The sequence below is a fragment of the Cuculus canorus genome, chromosome 10, assembly GCF_017976375.1.
Source record: "Cuculus canorus isolate bCucCan1 chromosome 10, bCucCan1.pri, whole genome shotgun sequence".
NCBI lineage: Eukaryota > Metazoa > Chordata > Aves > Cuculiformes > Cuculidae > Cuculus > Cuculus canorus.
This window is the reverse complement of record NC_071410.1, coordinates 16,117,478-16,140,940: the sequence shown is the minus strand read 5'-3', so window position 1 is coordinate 16,140,940 and position 23,463 is coordinate 16,117,478. Positions and strand designations below refer to the sequence as shown.

The 23,463-nt window shown below is 39.3% G+C and overlaps 1 protein-coding gene across 5 annotated transcripts in view; it reads left to right on the top strand.

Moving 5' to 3' along the window:
• Positions 1-23,463, top strand: part of TENM1 (teneurin transmembrane protein 1) — a 695,512-nt gene that overhangs the window by 585,108 nt on the left and 86,941 nt on the right. For 4 of the 5 annotated variants that reach the window (XM_054075918.1, XM_054075919.1, XM_054075916.1 and 1 more), the window contains 3 exons: positions 11,691-11,876; positions 12,966-12,989; positions 15,270-15,416. In XM_054075918.1, coding sequence (XP_053931893.1) covers positions 11,691-11,876; positions 12,966-12,989; positions 15,270-15,416 — 357 coding nt within the window. The remainder of the gene's footprint in view (positions 1-11,690; positions 11,877-12,965; positions 12,990-15,269; positions 15,417-23,463) is intronic. The other variant, XM_054075920.1, reaches the window with a different exon arrangement.

Genomic DNA, 23,463 nt, shown 5'->3' with positions numbered 1-23,463 from the left:
CTAGAATAACTACAGTTTTTGTCCTTCGGTGAATTTCAGAACATCTATTACGCAAAATGTGTTGCATAGGCCCTTGAAAAGCAGATATTTATAATATTTTTTTACTGTTATGATAAGAGTTCTACAGAAATAGCTATCATTTCAATATGCTTATGCAGCAGAGTGTATGCAGTTTAACTTACCTCTAAAAATAGGAAATTACTATTGATAAAAGTCAAATTCATGGGAACTTTCTTTTCTCCTGCATGTTGCATTTTTTATCTTTTTGACTGTGTACATTGCTGCAGGGGTAATATATAGAGACACCTAAGGAATTGCTGGGGTTTGCCTTCTTGAGGGACTTTTGCTTAAATGTTTAGACTCAAGTGATACTTTGTAAATGAAAATAAATTTATAGTAATTACTCAAGAACATCTCAGTGGTGATAGAGCGAAAACTCCATGTCTATTGTAGCTGCAGTGCACATTCAGGCATGTCACTCTTCAGTTTAGGAAGCTTTGGCTATTTTGTGAACAGATTATTGAAATAGTAACTATGACCTTGTGATCCAAAATTATTTTCTGGTGGACTGCAGAAAGCTGATTATTCCCATGGCACATTTGCATTTTCAGCTCCTACTCTCATCACCCATGCATTCATTACAAAAATGCCTTGAAGAAGGGTGGCCAGCCTGGGAATGCCTCTGTCAGCTCTGCGGAATGAGAAGTAGCAGGGAATCTTTGAGGAATATGTGACTGGGCAGCATCTCCTGGGGGTAGCAGAACTGCCTCAGCAAAGCAGCGTTTGCATGTGTGAGAAGAGAGAAGTGGTGAGTTAGTAGAAGAATGTAGGCAGCACAGAAGGAAGAGAATGAGCAAAATTATAAAGGACACTCTTTCCCTTCTTAATATTTACAAAGCAGTACTGCAGTTGTACGACAGGCGCTGAGGAGTGCGTTAGCGGTGCTCACTGCAAAGCCAGGGTTGTGCCCAAGGTGCTGCTTCTCCCTTGTGCGGGAAAAATGCAAGTCATGAGCTGCATCTTTGCTTTAACAGCAACAAGGCAAACAGCAGCTACCAGATGCATGTTGCTATTTCTGTTCGTGCTGCTGACACAGAGGAAGTTAATGGTTTATTTACTGGGAGCTGCTTCACCTCTCTCTCTACTCGTCTTCACAAATGCAGCAATGAACACAGAAACGTTTGCTCCTTGTCCGTGTGAGCGCTGTTCGTATTCACTCACCAAGCGCTGTATGACTTTTTCTAATTAAGGCTGCAGTCCTTGGGTTTGTGAAAGAGCTTCTTATGCCTGGTTGTTGAGTTTGGCCAAGAAACTGTTTATTTGAGCTAAAAAGAGAGGAAGCAAGGGCAGGCTCTTCAGTTGGTTTTACTTTGATTGTGAAACCGAGATATGTCTTAGAAGCTGGTAGTGACCTTTAATTTCTCACAGCAGTCATTATTGTGATGGAACTTGTTTGTTGGGAACACTTTGAGTTCCTCAGACTTATTTTGGTTGATCTACTGTTTCGGTTTGTCCGTGTAGCCTTGTTCTTCCCTGAAAAAAAAAGAATCCGTAAGAACGGAAGTACATCCTTTTAAAACTATCCAGTGATAACATGTTGAATCAGGTTCTGCAAGTCACTATCCCCTTTCCTTCTACGTGCCAAATCTATGTCCAAGTGGGGCAGCAATGGCATTTTTGCCATTCGGGGGTTGGCACTGCTTTTACACAGATGAATCTGAGTTGATGTTCCTGTAATATGTCGAGAAGTAGTACCAGTGCCCACCTTTTGAGCCCTTCAGCAATATGATAAGTAAAATAGATCTTCATTACTGAAGTCAGCAGGTACCTCTAACGTACAGGACACAGGACCTGGATGTGACTTACAGGAGCAAGTTTTGTGAGTGGACCCATATTGAAAGGTAAGCCAGTGAATTAAAAACGGTGCCTACACTTTGCAAACAGTGCTTAAGTATATCATTATTTGTTTACTGAATATTATTCATCACGTTTGCTAATTAAATAATTGTGGAAAACTTTATGCTGTGAGCAGAGCCCTAGTCAGTGTTAATAATAGTAGTTTTGTGTATTATGAAAGATGTAGTGCTTTTATAATGACATATCCCGGCCCACTCAGGCAATCTCGTGAATCTTTGCTGAAAATAGGTGTCTCGAGATCTTTATTTTCTTTTGATGTTGTGTTAGTTCAGCCTGTACCTGTGAGACAGCTTTATTAAAGATACCTACTGAGCTATCTCTTCGCCTGTTTCCTTTTTCTCTATGAAATGATTTCATTGCTCTCCATGTTTCTCATCATTATCATAGGCCTCATACTTTCCCTGATTCTCATGGTCTGTCACTTACTCAACAGGTTTCCCATTTTTCCTACAAAACTGGCTTTTCAGCCCAAGGAACTGTGGATTGCATTTTCCCCTCTGTGAGTGAACACAAAGGCATAGCTTTCATAGCTTTCATGTCACTCATTACTGCTCACGATAGATTGTTCTGGACTGCATTCTTACTTGTCTCCTGATGAAATAAAATATTGAACAAGTTAGACGTTGCACGGCATTTCTTTTTGTGGTTCTCAGTGTATTGTGAAGGATTTCAGAGCTTGTTAGTCAGAGTATGAATCTCCAGCGATGGCTGTAATCTCACTGCTTTACGGTATGTACAATTTGAAATCAAACAATGGAGACAAATCATACCACAGGACCACATTTGACAAGGAAACTCCACATTTACTTGGGAAACGGGTATTTAAAAAATGTCCTGATCAGAATACTGTGTGGTTCTCCTCGCCCTTGCGTCAGTCGAGTCTTCCTTGCCATAATGTTACACTTTTGCTCATTTATTTTAAATAGGTCTTGTCCGACCTGCCAACCTGTATCATCGCTAAGAAGGAGACAGGTTCTGCAGCTTAATTCTCTTGTGTGGCAAGCACAGCATAATTGTATTCTGCTTCACACGGGTACTATGGCTGGGTAAACAGAGATATACCCAGTGGCAAATGCGTAGTCCTTTTCAGTGGTATCAATTTGCAGAGCTTTGGCTGCCTGAAGTGAAATATCTGTTAGTATGTTTACCATTACCAGTCCAGATTCATCAGGCTGTATTGATTACACTTTTGCACTGTAAAAATACCATTTTGAACCACAGCAAAATCGATAAAGGGAGAGGGGTTTTATATATATATATATACATACAAATTGGATTTGGATCAGGAAGAAAACATCCTTCATCAGATTAAAAATAAAGCTGGAAAAAAAATCCTGTGGTAAAAGATATCAGAAGGGGAAAAAGTTTCTCTGTTGTTTCCCGTGCCTCTGCTATATTTGCCCTTTGGACCTTTCTGTCTGCCAGCTGCTTTCTTTTCTACACGAATAAATTTTCAGGCAAATTGAAGCTTCCAGTTTGAAAAGATACCTTCAAGTAGGTGTAGCATTACCAGAGACTATACTCTGGGTTTTTTAGAAATGCATTTACATTCATGTATTTTGAGATACACAATAGTGTTAATGGCAGCCTTCCTACTAGAAGTCAGAAGAGCTATTTTTGGAGTACTTAATGCATCAGGAATAAGTTCAATGAGGTGGTGGTAGGATTATTTCCAGAAAGCAATTAAAACCATCACTAAATTGATGGCAAAACATTCTGAGTAACAAACAGTGAGGATATGGCATTTTAGTTCCAGTGGTTTTATTTTGTGTGTTGTGGCCTGTGGTAGGAAGATAACAGAAGCCGTTAGATATCTGCGTGGCAACATGCCAGAAAGGGTTTCTGCCAAAAGCTTACGGTAGGAAGGTTTAAAATGAAACAATGTTTGGAGAATGGAGAAGTTTTGAAGAACTTTTGCCGTTCGTAGAAATAGTTGATCATTGTGCAGTAATTCAGTCTCAAATATCCCAAATAATAGTCAGGGCTTTGTGAAGTTTAGGTTGCCCCATTTTGCTCCGAAGACACTGACTATTCAGTAGTATTTTTCTACAACTCTTGACCCTCTGCAGAAGACCCAGCTTCATGAAGTACCTCATTGCCACCTGGTAGAACAGCTCCTAGAATAATGCAGTTCGTAAAATGAAGAAGAATGGTGAATAGATTAGATTATTATTCATTTAGACTGATATCAGCTGTGCTATTTTTCAGTTGCCAGTGAGACCCCCGAAAGCTTACTCACTTGAATTGCTATTTTACTTCATAGCAAAACCAGTACATCTACTGAAGATAAAATAGGAAACAGTATCAGTTATGTAATCAGGAGGGAAAGGGGATACTTAATGCAAGTTGAGTAATAGAAGACATTGAGAAGGTGCAAAAAAAGAATGATATGTAAGGGGTTTAAGGAATATCCAGGTTTGTGTAACGCACAGAAAGCTGTAAATAGTTGTAATATCTTACGAGCCCCTCTAACATTGTTCAGAGCCAGGAATGAGGGTAAAGATGGTTTGGAGTAGGACCTGTTTTCTCCTTGAGATTTTTTCCAAAATCATTCCTCTTCTGTTTAACATAGCTTTATATACTTGCTACAGTATCCTCCTTCATGACAGTGTCGGAAAGGATAAATATCAATAGCTGAATAATTTTAAGCATTCCAGGCTGATAACAAACTGTAATAGAAAACTGTTTCAGACACAAATGTCTCAAGTCTGGTGAGATGAATCTCACTCTTTGTGTCTTTTGTTGGTATGGGCCACCAAGTCCCATTTTGTACAAGAGCAGAATCTTTGCGAATGACTGTGGAAATTATTTTGCAGGTATATGTTGAATAAATGCAATAGTTTTGCAGTGTTCATGTAATTAACATTAAAGTGTTGATTTGAATTTATAAAAGCAAATATAACAAACCACTCAAACTTGCAAATTGTATTTTGAGGTGACCTTTAATATATTTCCTTGTCAGATGTATGGATGTAATGCATGGAGAGGAGGACAAGAAGTACTGCAGCAAAAGAAATTTAGATTGAGAGAGTGTTTATCTCTGAAGTGTGGTGATATGGATTACCTAGTCTGATTGTAGGTTCTCTATTCCTGGGAGGTTTTAAGGGATGCCAGGTATGATTCAATTTGGGACAAGGAAGAATAGATGATGGAGTCCTCTGTACCTCTATTTTATGTTATATAAATCTACAATAAAATAGGCAAACTGGGCTGTGCAAGTAGATGCGTGTCGGAACCATGTGTTATTTTAGGATTCTGACAGTAGAGCAGTAGAGGTTTGGGGTTTTTTGCCAAACAGTTGTCAGTCAGTCACTCAGTGATGTTCTATCATATTGATTTAATTTTGATTGTACCAAATTTCACATAAAATTCCATGACATTTTCCCCCCAAGTGTTGCTCGTGGTGTGAATGGTAGGGAGAAGGTATAGCAGTAATTGCTGGCGAATTCACGTTTGCTGCCTCTTCCACACAGGAACCTGATTGCTGTTTGTGAGAGGAAGCATGTTCAGAAAACCTGACAGCTGACAGACAAAGACTTGAAAATTGTTTTGCAGACACTTCCAAGTCCCTTTGATTTCCAGTTCAGGATTGAAGAGCAGGTGTCACTGAACACCGGCATAGCCTGTGTAATACTTCTGTGTTGCCTCTGTAGAAAAGCTGTCCCTAGCTTGATGGCTTATTGGCATAGCTGTGTAAAAAAATTGCACACCTAACTGACATACTGTGATGCTCTTGGAGAAGCCTGAATTAGATTCAGCTGTAACATTCAGATTGCCAAAGGACTTTATTTAAATTGGGAAAATAATATAAGCTGTACCATAAAAATGACACCTTTTCTGGTACAGATCTGTAAAAATTGGTATGTACATTGAACCTCTATCGTGCTCTCTCTCAGGTAACCTTCTCTAGTAGGGACAACTTTCCATTAAGTTTTGCTGAAAAAAATAGCTCAGGTGCTTTGAAATTCCTAAAACTCTAAATTTTTGAACATTTTTGTGGTGTAAAAAATTATATTAATAAAGTCAGTGCTGAAAATGAAACCTAGACCGGAGTTGTCTCCAGGACACAGCAGGAAGGTAATTTAAAAAACTCAGGAACATTGTTGAAATTATCATGCAAGCTTATTAAATGCAATGTATATTTAAATTGAGAAAGCTTTCTTTATTAGGCCTAGAGAGGTGATTTTTTTTGCTGCCTGCAGCAGTTAAGCTTCTTGGGCGAAAGTCAGGATAGATTAATTTCAAATCTTTATGGGAAACCACGTTATTAAAAAATGGATAGCAAAATTATGAATATGATACATAAGGTTTTGAGTGCCTGTAGAACAAGACAGCAGTGAACGTGAAGAAAAGTAAAAAGCAAGTGTTTTCATAGTATTTGACCACTTTTGTTTACATATAATTTTGTATCCATAGCATGATTTTCTAAGAGTTATTTCTGAAACATGTCAAATTAACTATAAAATCTTCCCTTATCATTCCAAATTATAAAATATTTAGCTTTAATTTCCCTTTCATATCGCATAAGTAGAAACTTATTATAAAACACATTTGAAAGAACTCATTGTTGACTTAGGTAATTAAAATGAAGAGTGTGGAGTAAATTTTTAATGCTTTTTAGATTAGCTCAGGAATGATCAACATATTTGTCTCCTTTTTGAGAATACGTACAAATAATGCTTCACAGCTGACATTTGCGTTCTTCCAATAAAATTAATGAGTACTAAGAATTAAAGACATGTCAGTAAAAATTCTAAACTGAGCTGAATATTTTTTTAAGTCTTTTATTCATTAATTGGTTTAGGTCTAAGGACTCTGAATTTTAGATCTGAAAAAGACTGTGTTTCATGAAAGCCTGTAAGGAACTGCAGAGGTCAGTTGAGGCCAACTCCCGGCAGTTTGCCAGTGCGTTGCTTGCAGTCGGTCTGCACAGCTGAGGGTTTTTATTTTAAATAAGGAAATTAACTTTCCAGCCCTGCTCTTAGAGAACCTTGTTTGGATTGCAAAGTGTACAGGTACAAGAACCGAAACAGGGCCGTGAATTACTGTGAATTAGGGTGACTGTTGGTTTCGTGGGAGCTATGAAAATTGAAGCCTACTGAGGATCTGGTCTCTTGGCCGCAGACCAGCCTTCAAGCCACGACACTACAGAGGATGTGCCCAGAGCTCAGGCGGGCAGGCTGGGCAGGCGTGTATCCCACTGAGCAGTGTTGAAGAGGAGTGGGAGAGAAGAGACAGCTTTTATGTAAGCCTACAAGCCTAAACAGCAACACAGTTGAGGGACTTAACGGATTGTGTGTTGCAGTGTATACTGTAAGGATGATTAGCAATAAATGTTAACGGCATAACTAAAGTCTTGTGATGGAATAACCCCAAGCTGACTTTTCTAATCCAAACTATAACCTCTTATCACCTGCCTCCCTTCTTACCTTGAATAAGTCAACTCCCCCTTGCTCTTGTCTTTTGCAGTCTTGTCTGATAGCAGAGCTTGTGACTCCTCAGCAGGACAGTCCCTGTCCAGACTGATCTGCATCTCCTCCCTTGCTCTGCCTGTGTTATTTCTTTTATTCCTCAGTGGGCTGATTTAGCTCAGCAAGCTGCCAGGTATTAACCCGGGAAAATAAAGTGAATAATTATGTGCCAGTTTCATTATCTGAATCAGCTCAGCACAGCTTCAGATTATAAGCACCAGGCAACAAGCACAGAGCCAGGAGGTGGATGGAGAGGAGGGGGAGTGGAATAGCCGTTTTGGTCAGAGGTGACATCTTTGAGTGGCTCAACTGCTGCACCTACCCATAGCTCAAAGGCCTTGTGCAGCTGTGCTGGCCTCTCAGGGATTACCCACAGCATTTTGAGGTGCTTCTGAATTCTGTAGGATCAACTGCTGTGGAAGGAGGAAGATGCTTTATTTAGCAGAAGAGTTGCATGATATCTGTCTTGCTGTCTGACTTCAATGCTGTCTGAATTTTTGCCACATCAGCTTGATTTGAAGCTGTTTATTTATTTCAAGTTAATGTGTCATTTCCCATAGCATTCGATCACTGTCCACTCACTCAAATATCTCATTTTGTCTAATCTGTTACGAAAACCCAGTATCGTGATACAAACATAAATGATAATGTGGCTCCCTGCTATGCTGATATTTCTGTACTTGTTTATCTACAGGGGGAGCTAAGAAATTGTTTTGCATTTAAAAACAGGACAACCTGAACTGGTGACGCTTTTTTTAATCTTAGTTGTTTGAATTAGCTGTGGATTAAAGCTGCATGTACTACCACAGCATTAATAGGATGACATTGGGCTTAATTTCCCTTGCCTTGCATGAGAAGTCTGAGGAGAATCTTGGATTTGCATGGCAGAAGAATACATTATCACAGTAAACAGCATTTTTGAAGCCCTGTATTAAATCACCAAAACAAATGTAAGTCTCAAAATGGCCTCAATGACCATAAAGTATGAGTTGGCTGAGCACAGGACAGTGTGGGTAACTGAGGAAAGTGTCTGGCCCAAACTAAGAAACCAGTTTTCATCATATCTAGTGCTTACAGAATTGGTTAAATTCACATCAGGCAAGATTTAGATTAAATGTTGAGGGAGAAATGCATTACTAGAAGGAAAGGCAAAAGCTAGGTAAGATCATTCCAGCATTCCTTTGCTGGAGCAAGTTTGACACACACTTTCTCTGTAACACATTTTGCTCAGTTGCCAGTATCTGGTTACTATGCCTTGACTTGCTGGCAGAAATCAAGCATGAAAACTGAAGAGTTGGATGCAGGACAACTAACCTGACATTTCCTATCACACAGCCAGAACTTGTGCCACTGTGTCATCTGTCCAGGACAATGTGGTTGGGTTGGAGGAAGCCAGGGTATTCCAACAGGTGAAAAATAAAGGAAAATTTGTTTGGCTACGTCATGATCTTATGTGGGGAAATAAGATTTAAAAAAAGGAGCCTCTTGAGTGAACACTATGTACTGACCACCTAGCATATTTTTAATGAGGTAGGAAATCTTATGTCTCCATTAATCTGATTGAACTTATGAGTCTAAATAGCGTTTAAACATTTTATTCCTTGTGTGAAGTGTGGGAAAACAATGGAAAACTTTCAAACATTTTAAGATCCATTTAATTTGGGGGTTGTAAAATAGGAGTATGTGCAAGATCTATGTCCCTGTGGCAGGGATGCGCCTACATTGCCTTTGGCTCCATGCTGGTATTTCTTTTGTTTGTTTGGAAGATGAGGTTGTCATGACTAGACTGCGAGGTAGACAGACAGCGGTTAGTCGAGCGTGCGTGCCATGTGTGGGAATATGTTTAAGGTTTTCCACAGCTGGTTCTTTGGTTTATTTACAGCTAGAGAAGTGGTGGGAGCTGCTAGAGCTGCTGACATGATTGGAAGCTCGGTGTATCACTTTCTTTCCTCACTTCAGCTGTTGCAAACAACACTGCCACTTCTGTGTACTGATGTCTACAATATTCCTACTCTTGGTTTGAGTTGAACTAAGCCACTCCCAAAACTGAGAAAAAAACTCTGTAGTAAGCACTCAGTCCATAAGGGTCAAAAAATCTCCTCTACTTACCCCAGAATACTGTAAACTACAGAATATTTCTTAAAATCCTCTTAGCAATCTTCACCATTTACATTAAAATACCAAAAGCAATAATTTTAATGAGCTAGAAGGAGATCAGGCGAGATCAAAGGCATCCCTCTAGCAGCCTAAGTCCTTGAAGTAGCAGGTAATTTGTTAGATTTAATTCTCAGGAGTTAGCCCAAGCCCCAAGCTATAAAGATAGGTTATAATAATATCAGTGTTCCTCTGCCAGCCTGGCCTGGCAGTGATTCTTTCGTGATCCCAGATCTGGTGGGATCAGTTTACTTCCTGACCACAGGAGCAAGTATGGGCAACTTCAGTACCAATGAAATAACAGAGCAAGTCTCCCCTGTAGTCCTCTGGGCGGTCTCACAGTTTTCCAAGGAACAAACAAGTCACAAAGCAAAAAAAGCCAAGCCAAATTATGCAGCAACGGGGAAGAAATCCTTCCCAGCTCCCACAGCCAGGCAGGCAAAGGCATGAAGCATTACATTAATACATGATCAGCAGGCAGCCATCAAGTGCTTCTAAGGGACTTATCCCAAGTTCAACACATTTTTTTCATTTGAATACAGCGGAGCAGTCTGTTTCCTTGTCTTATATACTCTTTTGCAGTAATATCATCAGATAATTGTGTCAGAAGAGTAAAATCAGCTGGGGTTTGTGTAGCTGATTTTGACTTCCTTAGTACCTCCCTGTTGCTTTTATTGAATTTTATCTTAGGTTCTTTACCGTATCTTCTGCTTCTGAGGGTTATTTTGAGTTTGACCATGCTCTTCCAGTTTGTCACTCGCCAATTCTTTCGATGGCGCACTGTGCCATCACCCCAGCTACTAACGAAAGTGATGGCTAGAGTCTACCTTGAGACAGAGCCCGGCGCGGCTGCGATGTCACTGTGCAGTTCTGTTTCTGTGCTCTTAGCGAGGGGAGGGTGGTGTTAAAATTATTGGAATTGACAAGATTTCAATTTAAACTTTAAAAACTTTGCTTGGTATATACAGTGACAGCATTTGTCACTACAAATGCTTTTAAGAATGTTTATATACAATAGTTCCAAGATATAAATGATTATTGTTTAAAATCTGTCAAGGGAAAAGTCTTGCCACAACTAAATATGTAACACTGACATTTGGAATCAGAGCAGACATGATTATTTGGCTTACACTCGTAGTGCTATCAGCTGCTTTCTGAGAGGAAGGAGGAGGAAACGTTTCTGTGGTAGGTTAATTGCGGAATAACAAGCAAATTCTGTCTCTTGACACTAATTATTCTAAATAAATTCAAACTACATAGAACCCTTTTATAATGAAGGCATTCTTTTCACAGAACAACTTTAGTCTAAGTGGAAGTAGAATACCAATTGGCATATTGTGATGTATTAAAACAATTCAGGACTTTCATTCCACTTCACAATAAGTGGTGTTCTACGATGCCCATGTAGAGAAATTGTTCTGAGTGCACTGAAGGGGGTACTTCTGTCTTTCCAAAACAGCTTTTTTTGTTCCTTAGCAGTTTTCTCATGAAAGTCAGGAAGGGAATAAAAAGTTTTAATCCTTGAAAGCTATTTTAGAAACAGGCAGCTCTTCCTGTCCTGTAAGCCATGTAACATTGTATTCTGCTGTCAGAGTGGAGTGCTTTCTCTTCTTCTTTCTCACTGTTATCTTTCTGGTGGCTCTTCTTACTGTAAATGAAGGCCATTTTGCCATCACTACAAGTGTCTGAATATCCCAAAGACTTCTGCTTGTATGGATTTAATGTGCCACTTTATGCTTTCATTCAGCTCACTTGCAATATTTGATTTTATAATAGATTTCGGAACTGAGGCAGCGGGACCTAGGAGCGATACAGCATACTGTTATTAAAGGCCTCAGCTGAAATCAGTCAAAAGATGCAGATTTTTTTTGTGTCATTGTTTGTCTGTTTCAGACCCGTTGCCCTACTATAGGCAAAGCCATCATTTTTGCAGTTCCCACCCCAAACAAATAAATGATGTTGCAAGTAAAGATTGTGTGTGTAAACCAGGTTGTGTACGGTCTGTACCGGGTGATGAAATCCCGTATCCATCTAATCCACCTGATGAGTGATATTAGTATGGAAATGATTAAATTTAGTATTGTTGCGAAGTCTGTTTTCAGTATGAAACTGCTGTTTCACGTGATGTGCTTTTGTGCTCTTGTGCAGAGCTGTGTACCCTGGACTGTGGCAGCCACGGCGTCTGTTCGAGAGGGATATGCCAGTGTGAAGAGGGTTGGGTGGGACCAACCTGTGAAGAGCGTACGTGCCACTCTCACTGTGCTGAACACGGCCAGTGCAAGGATGGGAAGTGTGAGTGCAGCCCTGGATGGGAGGGCGACCACTGCACCATTGGTAAGGGCGTTTTTTACCTCTAGAAATAGAATATATACAATCTTAACCGGTTATACACAGAGCTGCCAGAGCGTCAGTCTGATTCAAGTAATTTTGGAATGAACAGAGACGCAGAATCTGACAACGCACCCAGCTTGTCCCAGAGCATAACAAAGGAAATAACACTGATTAATTAATTAATTAAAAAAATAAATATATATATACACACAAAAGAAAAATATCTCAGTCCTAACATATCTTTGAGTTTGGGTTTTGTTCATACGTGAACTTTGAGTCAAGAAGGAAAGAGAAGTTTAAGAAATAGCTTCATCCCCTCTCACCTTCTGTTATTCAGCCTAAGTAGTTCTTGCATTAAATCTCTTGCCTTCATGCCTGAGGATTTACGTATTTTACTTATTACTAGAGCTGTTTTTTCTATAGCTGATTTGTAGCTATTCCCAATAAAGCGTTCAGATCTTTTTAGAAGTCATTACTCTGCTATACCAACGTGGTAGTTATATTTTTAATTAAATACAACAGGGTTTTGCGAAGTCTAATAGCCTTTTGCCCTAAACTGTCCAGAAGCAAGGTTATTCATAAACATTTTAATTGTTTATAATAGCAGGCTATCTAATTTTCAGAGGTAACCAGCATAAGTTTCCATTCTTGCTGTTTGGAAAAAAAAAAGGAGAATGGTTTATCTTTATCTTGATCATTTTAAGATAATTCATTCACCTGCTTTAAAATGCTTTAGAATTGCTAAACGAAGAATTCGATTTGTGAAGGAGGAACAGTCTAATTTTCTAAAGATTGTGTAGAGCAAATCCAGAGAAGGACCAAAATAATTAAAAAGGTAAATAGAACTGCTCTTCACATTGTAGGCGCTGGCAGATATGACTCAAGCTGTCCTCTGCATGCTTGTCATCAAATGGAGAACTATCACATACGCGATGTATTTTGATCCCAGTAGCAGGAATAGATCTGACCGCAGGGCGAGGGAGACACGTTACAGCAAACCAACAGGTGGCAAGCTGTAAGCAAATGGTGTCTGTGTTTTCATTTGGGTACAGAAGTTCAATCCATCTCAGTTTTGTTCTTTTCTTTTTTAAGCTCACTACTTAGATGCTGTTCGAGGTAAGTTTTTCATGTCAGTGTTGTCAAAGAATAATGAAAAGACACAAAAGCATTGGGAATGGAGTGTTTTGTGTTACCTGTTTTGTCTGAGCTTCTGTGCTGCTAAGTTGCCAGAATAGATAAAGCATTTTTTAGTGGCAATACATACACATATGCAGAATAATAGAAAAGAATTCTGTTTCTAACAAATAGTGTGCTCAACTTATTTGCATAGTTGTAGCAATCTAAGTGTGTTTTATGTGGCCATCTGATGTGCTGTTAGGGAAATCAGTTTATTGCTCTTGCTTCCCATTCCAAAGTGATGACAAAGCTGGGGACTTGATCAAAAAAACTGTATTGAATCTGTCTTCCATGAGAACAGAAATTTTCTTTTCTTTTTTTTTTTTCCCCCCTGTCATTTGTCACTGAAGTTTCTTCTGATAGAGAAGTAAACTTTTTAAAAGCTGTCTATGCTAGATGTGATATAGTTCTCTTTGAATCATTTGATGCAAGAGTTAAATTTTCGGTTGGGTTGTGCCTGGTGCTGTTCATTTGATTTCCGTGCCTTGCCATTGGTTGTGTCAGTGCAAGTACCTTCCCTGAGTTTGGCAGCGGTCCCTCAGTGCTGGCCGTGCTGTGCGGAGCAGTGATGCGCGTGCCCTTTACAAAAGCACTGCTAGCTGAAATATCAAATTAACCAGTATTCCAGAAAGGCTTGGGTGTTTATTTCGTATTTATTATGTTATTTCTTCAGAATTAAATAATAATAAAAATACGTAGGCATTCATTTGTAGTCTTGGAGGATAACCACACAAAGCAGCAACATATAATCATGTACAAGAAAAGAATTAACTCAGCAGGACAATGAACTGAAGTAGAAACACATGCACAGAACAGCTTTCACATCCTCCCGTTTTTCCCAGATCCCCAAAAGAGGCAAATAATTGGCCTTTGTAGTATATCTAGTGGTGGCCAACCTCATGCTATTTTAGAGCAGTAACTTCCAGAATTCCAGTGTGAGAAAATTATGCTAACTCACCTATCACCAGCAAGAGGGTCAGACTCTCCGGTCTCCTTGCTTGCAGATGTGATTGATAAACTGTTCTGAGGGTGAGAAGAAGAGTGATGATGTGTCTAGTTGCCAGGAAACGTGCTGCATGCTGGGCTGTAAGTCACAACCTGACAGACCAGTCGTGCAGTTGGTCTGACTCCTTGGTTGGCTCCCCCGAAGCCCTTCTGGACATTCTTGGGGCTGCCAAACAGATGTGCAGAATGAGGCCCTTTTTTTCTCCCTCAAAAAAAATTCTCTCTGATAACACGTAAGTGTTGATGTTCATTATCAAGTACAGAAGGGCTCTCAGTTCCTGCATGTCCATGGTGGCAAAAAGAAAGGAGCGCTCCCAGAAGGAATGCCTCTTCAGCTGTTAAGCATATTACTGAGCTTTATCCATTGTCCTGTGGCACAATGTGTGACATGGTGAGGATCTGACAAATGTCTGAGCTGGCACTAAACTATGCAAGCAGATGGACATGAGCATACATATCCAAGAGACAATTCCTCTCTCACCCTTACAGGCAAGAGATCTAGCTGAGAATGTCCAAATTACTATTGATTCAGAGCTTGCAAGTGTGTAATCCAAGGATGCTACAGTCGCCGTTCCAGTTTTGATCTAGATTCAGAGCCACTTAAGGGCAGGTGTTTGTCATATTTCAGTCAGCTGTAATGTAAGGAAGTAGAACTGGGTGTTGGAAGAAAACGCTCCCTCATTTGCCTTCTGTGGAAGGAGTTGTAGCGTAGTGTAAATCAAATTGGCTTTTTCTCCATCAGCTGAGTATTTATGAACAGAATAAAAAGGTCACCTTTTCTCTCTGCAATGTGTAGGATTATGTCCACAGATGCCAGTTTATCATTTAAACAATGTTTTCCATGTAGATCTTTGTTATAAACATTGATTACGTATATACCTTCCTTTGTGATTTACAACTTATTTTACAATGAGTAAAGAAAGAGATGGACACAGCAGACTATTAAACACCTTCTTATATGTTTATTCACTTTTCTTCTGTGCTCAAAATGTTACACACTGAAAATTCCTCACTGAGAAATTACTTTTGAGCAAGCAAAGGGAGGGATCAGGATGGGGATTTTTTCCATATTTTCCCAAAAATATAAATGGCTTGCAAGGGAGCTGTGGTGATTTGAAGGCACCAAGTATACTATATGAAATAATGTTAGAGAATAATTGCAACTGAAAAGAACAGTCCTCCATGAAGACTTCTTTTTTACGTTTTCTTTTCTAGATGGCTGTCCAGGTCTCTGTTATGGAAATGGAAGGTGCACTCTTGATCAGAATGGATGGCACTGTGTTTGTCAAGTGGGCTGGAGTGGCTCAGGATGTAACGTTGTCATGGAAATGGTGTGTGGAGATAACCTGGACAATGATGGAGGTATGATACATAATTCATGTCTCTCTGCCTATTTATCACATCCTTGACTGTAATTTAAATGTATAGTTTTAGCGTATGTTTTCCTTTTTGTCACAGAATGTCAGTATTTGTCTGTTTGCTCAAGACAGTTCTTCTACTGACTTCATCTGTAAGGAGACAGACCCTTATGCTAGATGTAATTCAAGACAGAAATTATATATATGCCATACCTATCATTCCAGTACTTAATTTTCTTGCTTAAAAACAACCATCCAACCAACATGTAACAAGTAATTTCTTCTACCCTTTCCCCACTCTACCTCATGTTCAAGATAACTGTCATCTATTTTGGAAAAGACAGCCAATGAATACGCAAATGAAAAAACCTTTGTGCCTGTCAAAATGCATCCAGCGTTTAGTCTTATGTTAATATTAAATGAATACATTTGCAAGCGTAAAGCATACATTTAGAGATATTTTTTAACATTTATATCTTTCTTGATGTTTCTATTGAGACACAGCACAGTTCTTGCCGTTATCTGCACCTACATCTGAACAATCGTTGATTAAGCTACTGCAGAAATTATGCAGAAGCAGTTCTTGAAAGTACCATAAACAGAGCCCTGTGCTAAAATAATCATTCACTCTTTTCCACCAACTGAACCGGGGCATTTGGCACTAGGTGCTCCCTACCTCAGACCTCTCTGTTCTTGATTCATTCTAAAGCTGTGTAAGTTTTAGGATTGCTAGGAAAAACATTCTTTCATAAGTTACTTTCTGCCTCCTTTCCGGTAGTTCATTCTAGTACACAAGCTACTGCTTTTTCCTCAAGAAAGACATCCAGACTCTGTTTCAAATATACCGGTGATGAAAGGCCACAACCTTCCTTCCTGATTGTCTCAGAGTCAATTATTTTTCCGATCTATTTTAGTAATACTCCATTACACAACTGTTAAGAAGGACTTTGCTTTCCTCACTACCATACTATACAGCGTGCTTCCCCCATATGCAGAGTGTGCAGCTTTCTCATTCAAACTGTGAATGCTTCAAGCAGTTACATTTTTTTCTTTAGCTTGTGCACTGAGATATATTGAAATATATATTACGGTGTCACACTTACAGACCATCTCAGTGTCTTGGGTGAGATCCCATACCCCACTCTACTGGCAAACCTTGGTATAATTATTGTCTATTTTCTTCTAGGTCATTGATAAATTAAGCTTGATTTAGGGCCAAGAACTGAAGTCACTGTGGGACCTCAATAGAAACATTCTGACTCAGTGATGATTCCTCATTTGCGGATATATTTTGAGACCTTCTGATTTTGTATCCTGTGGGCTTTAAGACCATGCTGTCCTTTGGCAAAAGCTTCCTCATTTCTGAACCCCATTCAAAATCGCCTTATTCCTCTCTTATCCTTCCTTTTTCACCTTATTTCCAAGACTTTTTGACAACAGTCTCTCTGCCCACTCTCTCTGTGCTGGTGTGTATCCCTTTCACACAAGGTCCCACAGCTGGCATCGCTGCCCCCCACGTGCATTCCCATCTGCCTGGTGGTGTCCCCCGCTGTCCGAGCCACTGACTCACTCGCCTGCATTCTTAAATCTGTCCACAAAAACCCTTTTTAGGCTGTAATGTATGTAAAGCATTCTCTGATACACTCTGTGAACTGGTTCTGTATAAACTGCTCTTTATTGTGATTTTGGGTGCTTTATATTCTGCAATAACAGTGAGTTATTGAAAGAGTTGGCAGTTTTAACTCTAAATCTCCTTGAATTTGTCAGTTTAAGGCAGACATTTAACATCATTTCACTGCAGGTTTTAAAAGCAATTTTCTCTTTCCTTTTTAATGGCAACATAACGTGGACTAGGACAGCTCTGTTGACATTACAATTAGAGATAAGTGCAGAGAGAAATATTTAATTAATCTGGCTACTACAGATGGGCTAAAAGTAATTAAGTTTCCTTCACAATCAATTTTATATAAGAAAAGAAAATTATATCTACATATTAAAACCACTTCTATTTATATATAAAGTTCATAGGACGTGATTTGGCGTAAGCATAAATTAGAAAAATTCTCGTAAGTAATTGGAGTTATAGTGGTATTACGTTAATATAAAATCAGAAGCTGATTCCTAGCGTTTCAGGGTTTGTATATACAACAGTAAAAACAGAAATTAGGAAGGAGACATGACATTGCCTGTTAAGTCCTGTTCACTGGGAGGTTGTGCCTTGGACTATGGGAATATTACAGTGGCATAACGAGTTACCATCCATCAAGCTATATAACTGGATTAGACTCATAAAGATGGGAGCTATTACTGTTTTCGCTATGGTTGTGGTGAGTTAAAAGCATGTGCTCAATTGTGTTAGAGAAACTCAGCCGACAGGTAGTAACTTCCTAAGCCGATAGGATGTGATCACGTTCAGTCAGTGACACGTGGCCCAGGATACCATGCTCTAGCCCTAATTTAGTGCCATTTTATATTCCAAAGACCTAGCAAAGGTCTTATTCCTTCCAATTGTTTTTAAATCAAACATTTATATCTCAGTCCTTAGTACTTGGGCTTGAAGTTCATTAGGAGGAAGTCACAACCAAAGAACAAAGCTGTGGTAAAGTTGAACGATTATCGTTTCAAACAAACTCTAATTTTAGGAGCTAGGCAGAGTGATAATTTTGTGTAGTTGCCGGTTGATTTATTATACGGTACTTTCAGAGACTGAAAACTGAGATTTTTGCAATATAAAAATACATGCAAATACACGATAAGAAAAACATGTGTTAGAAACTGGAATTGGAACTAATGCTCCAACTGTAGGGATTGAATAATGTCATTTATTTGGCATGACGAAGTGTTAGTGTAATTGCTTGATCTGTAGTAACAGCACAAAAGCTTTGGGAGGGAGAAAGTCTTCAATTCATTTTTTAAGGACTGCTATATTAGCATAAAGGTAAGCCACAAGCATTTTCACAGGTTTCCCAGTTCCACAAATGCTGAGGCACTACGTTCCTCATCAGTGCAGTTATCCATGATGGTAGGGTTAAACACACGCGGAAATGTTTTCCTGAGCAGGGAGAATATTATTTCTTTCAGAACCCTATTAGTATATGCTGTACTTATACCCTGACTGTACCATATCAGCCACTCCCATTCCATCTCATAACTCTCTGTTAGCTTTTTCCTACTTGCAGGCTTAAGGCCATGTTTACCTGTTCAAATATCACTACAAATATCATTGAAAAGGTCTTAGCATTATAACAGATGCACGACGGCGTGGTTTGCGCTTGCTCTTGCAGAGTGCATCTGCAGTCTATTAGGAGTGTGATGTCCATTAAATAATGCCAAAAAGTCAGGCAGATGTCCTTTGTGGTGGGGCCCTTCCTTCACCGTGGCTTCCCTCCGCATCACGTTATTCCCCATTTCTCATTCTCCTTCTTTCGTTGTCATGACTGACATGATCTCAGTTTCAGTTTCTAAGATGACAGTGCAGCTCCTCCTGAGCAGGTCATTTTGTTTTGTCCTGCCATTATGTCAGACTCATTTGGAAGCTTCAGCACCTCCCAGAGATTCCTTGAAATCTCTGTTGAGTTCTGCAAGGCGAGTGCCTGTGTCCTGGGTGCGAGGAGGACTGCCGCAGCATTGGGATGCACAAGGTGCTCCCTCGAGCTCCCTGCGAGCATCACCTTGCAGGTCACCCCCCAAGCCGTGCCAAGCCACAATTTACCTGTTATTCTGATATATATTTATGTTGCTGCTGCACGTGCAGGTCTTTCTCTTCGGGTGAAAGTTGCAGCCTGTTACTCCCGTTAATTTCTTTGATATAGATATCTTTTAATTTCCCTGCTTATCTTTTCATTGTGTTCTTTTTCATTTGCAAATCAATCTCTGCTGATTGTTTTTAAGGAAATTACTATTTACTGCGGGCTTTGAATTCTCTCCCAAATATCCCTTCACTTTCTTCAGACAGTTATTGTAGCTTTCTTCAAGCTTTTCTAAGCACACTAAAATATATGACTCAGCATAGCCTTGGGTTGATAACCAGTGCTGCTAAAATATTGATGTATTTCTGACCCATCTGTTGGCATTTTAATAACCTATCCATCACAGAGATATTGAGTCCATATATAAGTAATATGCTATTATTACACAATATAAATAATACTGATGGGAGTGATTTTCATTGTTGCTGAGCAGCGAGGACTCCCTGGGGATACTTACAGTTTCTGAAAAACATACCCTAATATATTTGCATTCTCCTGTGTGTCGAAGGCCAAACACCACTGCTACTCGCTGGATAAAACACTGCAGCCTTTTCGCAGGCACATTGGTGCGTTTCAAATGCCCTTATACAAATGCCAGTGTTCCCAGTGATGAGCATCACTGTCTGTTGCGTGCTATGTGTCATGGCTAAATTTTGAGCAGCAGTTTAGATTAATGTGTGCAAATAAACACGAGAGACTCGTGACAGTTACTGCTGTTTAGTCTCTTCTGAAGCTACTCTTTGATTCAGTTTGCTTAGATTCCTGACAACCCTAATTGAACCAAACTGGGTCTCTGGTGGAACAAGTCAGCACAGCCATTGTTTAATGCTTATTTGAAATCTGTAAAAGAAAGCAGGCAAATGCAAGTTGAAGACTCCCGTGGATCTTGTTCACAAACAACAACAGTATTGAACAATTGATCATGCGAGCGAACCGAAAAGTTCAAATCCTTCGAGTGTTGAGCATCGTGGTGTTGAGTTTTTTAGGTTGTCCTGCATAAGGAGTTCAGAGAACAAAATCTGCTTACTGCAGGGTGAAACTTAAAGCTCATTTTTTTACTTTCTCTGGAAATCATAGAATGTTCTGGACATCATTCCCATAGCTCCCTCGCTGGCTTACGCTCACTGGGATCAATACAGAGGCATCAGTACAGTACACTGGGAGGAGCACTTACAGACACACCCTCGGGTTGGTCTGCAGCAGCGAAAATGGAGGTCATAGATATTATTTGTCCTAAGTATAGTATTTTGTATAGAGATGGGCTGATTTTCATGTGGCTGAGCAAGTGTATTTATTAGTTGTGTGTTTGTGAGTATGCCTGCACGTGTGCATGCACCATACGAGCATAAGCACCACTTCTTGTACCATCTTGGGGTTGGCAGTAACTGGAAAAGTTCAAACCTATTATAGTTACCATTAGTAGTGTCTTCTCCATGAGTGACAAAAGCTTGAAGGGGTGCAAACTCTGCTCTTCTTGAGTTTAAATGAACTTTAAAGCAGAATAGCAACTTCAAATAGTGTTGCTAACTGTTTACATTTTGCTTGCCAGATCCTAATGATAGTGGATGGTTTATTAAAATGACTAACAGAGTAATGTGGGAGGTAGAGTCCGATTGTATTTGTTGTTTTCAAATCCAGTCAATAAAGAGTCTCTGTGCTTTGAACAGAGCTGCTGTGAACATTGTGTGCTGCACTGGGAAGCCACTGCCGCCAAAATTAGAACTGCTTTGTTCTTTACTCCCCTTATTAGTGACCCCACTGAGTACCTCTTTAATATCCTTGTGGTGTTGTCCAGAGGAGGTGAAGGGGATGGAGAACAAGTCTTATGAGGGGCAGCTGAGGGAACTGGGGTTCCTTAGCCTAGAGAAAAGGAGCCTCATTGGAAGCCTCGTTGGTCTCTACAACTCCCTTAAAGTAGGTTGTAGCGAGGTGGGTGTTGGTCTCTTCTCCCAAGTAACAAGCAATAGGGACTGGAGGAGATGGCCTCAAGTTGCGCCAGGGGAGATTTAGACTGGATATTAGGAAAATAATCTTTGAAAGGGTTGTCAAGCACTGGAAGAGGCTGCCCAGGGAAACGATTGAGTCACCATTACAGGAGTTATTTAAAAGATGTGGATGTGGCGCTTAGGGGCATGCTTTAGGGGTGAACTTGGTATTTGGGTTAACTGTTGGACTCAATGATGTTAAAAGTCTTTTCCAACCTAAATTACTCTATGATTCTAATTCAAGTGTAGATGAGAAGACTAGAAAAGCCAGGAATTGAAAATCTGATGGCATAGAGCTGTTCATATCAGGCCCAGAATATGTGATTTCTTCCATGTTGTTGCTATTAGCTTAAAGCCGACAAAAGGCCTTTATCTTTTTCAACTGTTATTTTATTTCATTGAGGATTTAATCTAGATATTATGCAGCATCTGAAAACCTCAAATACAAAACCTGAAATACAATTACGTAAGAGCATCTGCCCAAACATGGTGAGTAAAGAGGTAAACTGCCAGACAGTAACCAGTGGAGAGGTAGGTCCGTGCTCCATTCCCAATTTATCTACCGCCGAAAGCAATAATCCATGTAGAAAAGATTGTAATGTGTATATTAGAGAATGTGCTGTACTTTGCACAAACAGAGCCTTTCATCACTGCGGTAGAAACATAGCTGAGGGGTTAATTTCATCACAGTATGACATTCTTTCCATCATATTAAAAGAAAAAAAAATATATATATAAATGTATAAGCTATAAAATGTATTTGGTTTGATGGAAAATATTGTGTGATTCCATTGACACAAATTGTTGACACAATTGGTATTAATGTCATTCCTTATGGAAAACTTCCTGAAAGGATTCCTTCCCCAGCGAGGAAATAGGAAAATCTTGTCCTGACTGTGAACTGCAGCAATGCAGAGAGGAATGATGTGACTTAAAATAGAGGAATTTGGTTTGGCATGCCTTACCTACTCTTTGAGTTTAAGTTATTTGAGTGCTATGGAGTACTTTTTACCCTCAAGTCGATCTTTGTGAATTCTGTTTTAGTAGTAATGTTAAAAATATTTTAATTGTCTGATTTACTTACTAAAACAAAAATCCTACTCCATCGTTATGCCTTGCATTCAGAATGTCGTACCTGGAAGATGTGAAAACATTATCTCAGACTCATCAAAATCTGAATGCTTTGTTATCTGTGTAGTGCACCTTGAAGGTGCCTGACTGCATTTCATATAACAAATTTTAAAATGCTAATGGCAAACCAGAATTATGTACACTTCTGTTATACATTTTAGTCTGCACATATGCTCTGATGCGCTTTGTAGTAATTGACAGCGAAAACTTCAGTAAAGAGGTTCCCCCGCTGTATGAATTACAGTTTTTGCTGTTTGTGGTAGTTTATCCATACTCCTGACACTTGCCTTCTGAGATTTAATAGAAACCCTGCTGTTTTCTTAACATGGTGAGTTTTTTAATAGTTGGTTGCTGATATGAAAACTTAACTAAAAAACGTAACCGTTGGTTGCGAATTCACTAATGTATTTCTGGCATTTTCAAGTGACTGAGTTTGATGCTATAGTTTCTAAGCAGGATTTGGTTTTGAGTTATTTTCCTAGATTATTAATCTCATTTCAAATAGGATCAGCTTGTTGAAATGCATGCACTTACTAATATGACTTCCATTGTCATAAACTGCCTCCATATGTAGCTTGTGAATTCTGTACCAGCTCATTTTACCTGGTTCATTTTAATAGGTGTCATGTTGAATTACCATCAATTGTTTTGGGGGTTTAGATTTGTTTTCTTTTTTTCTTTTAAATCATCTAAGTTAAAATCAAAGGTTTAAATGAGCCTAAAGTGGAACAAAGTTTTTATCTTGCCTTAAGAGTTCCCTGTTTGCTCCAAAATAGGTGTTTTATTTTTTTTACTTCAGTACAAAGTGTGAAAAATATTTTTCAGTTTTATGCAAGTAGATTTCTTTTCTAAATGTTGTTGGATTGTGTGGTAACAAGCTACAATTTCCATTATTCCGAAAATTCTAGTTAATACTTCTTAAATACATACAAGTGCCCTGAGTTAGACCTGAGCCAAATATGTGGCATTAAGAGTCCCTGAAGGAGCAGGTGCTGCTGCGCCTCCTGCCTCACTGCCATGGAGTGTCTCCAGGCCTATCATCTGTTTTAATCTGCATAGTTGAAAGGAGAGATCAAAACAAATTGTCCTCTAATCAATGAAAATTGAGAGAAAAGTCATCAATGAAAATTTGTAACCCAGAAGGCTGCTACTTTGGATTAACATTTATATTTTTGTTGTTAATTTT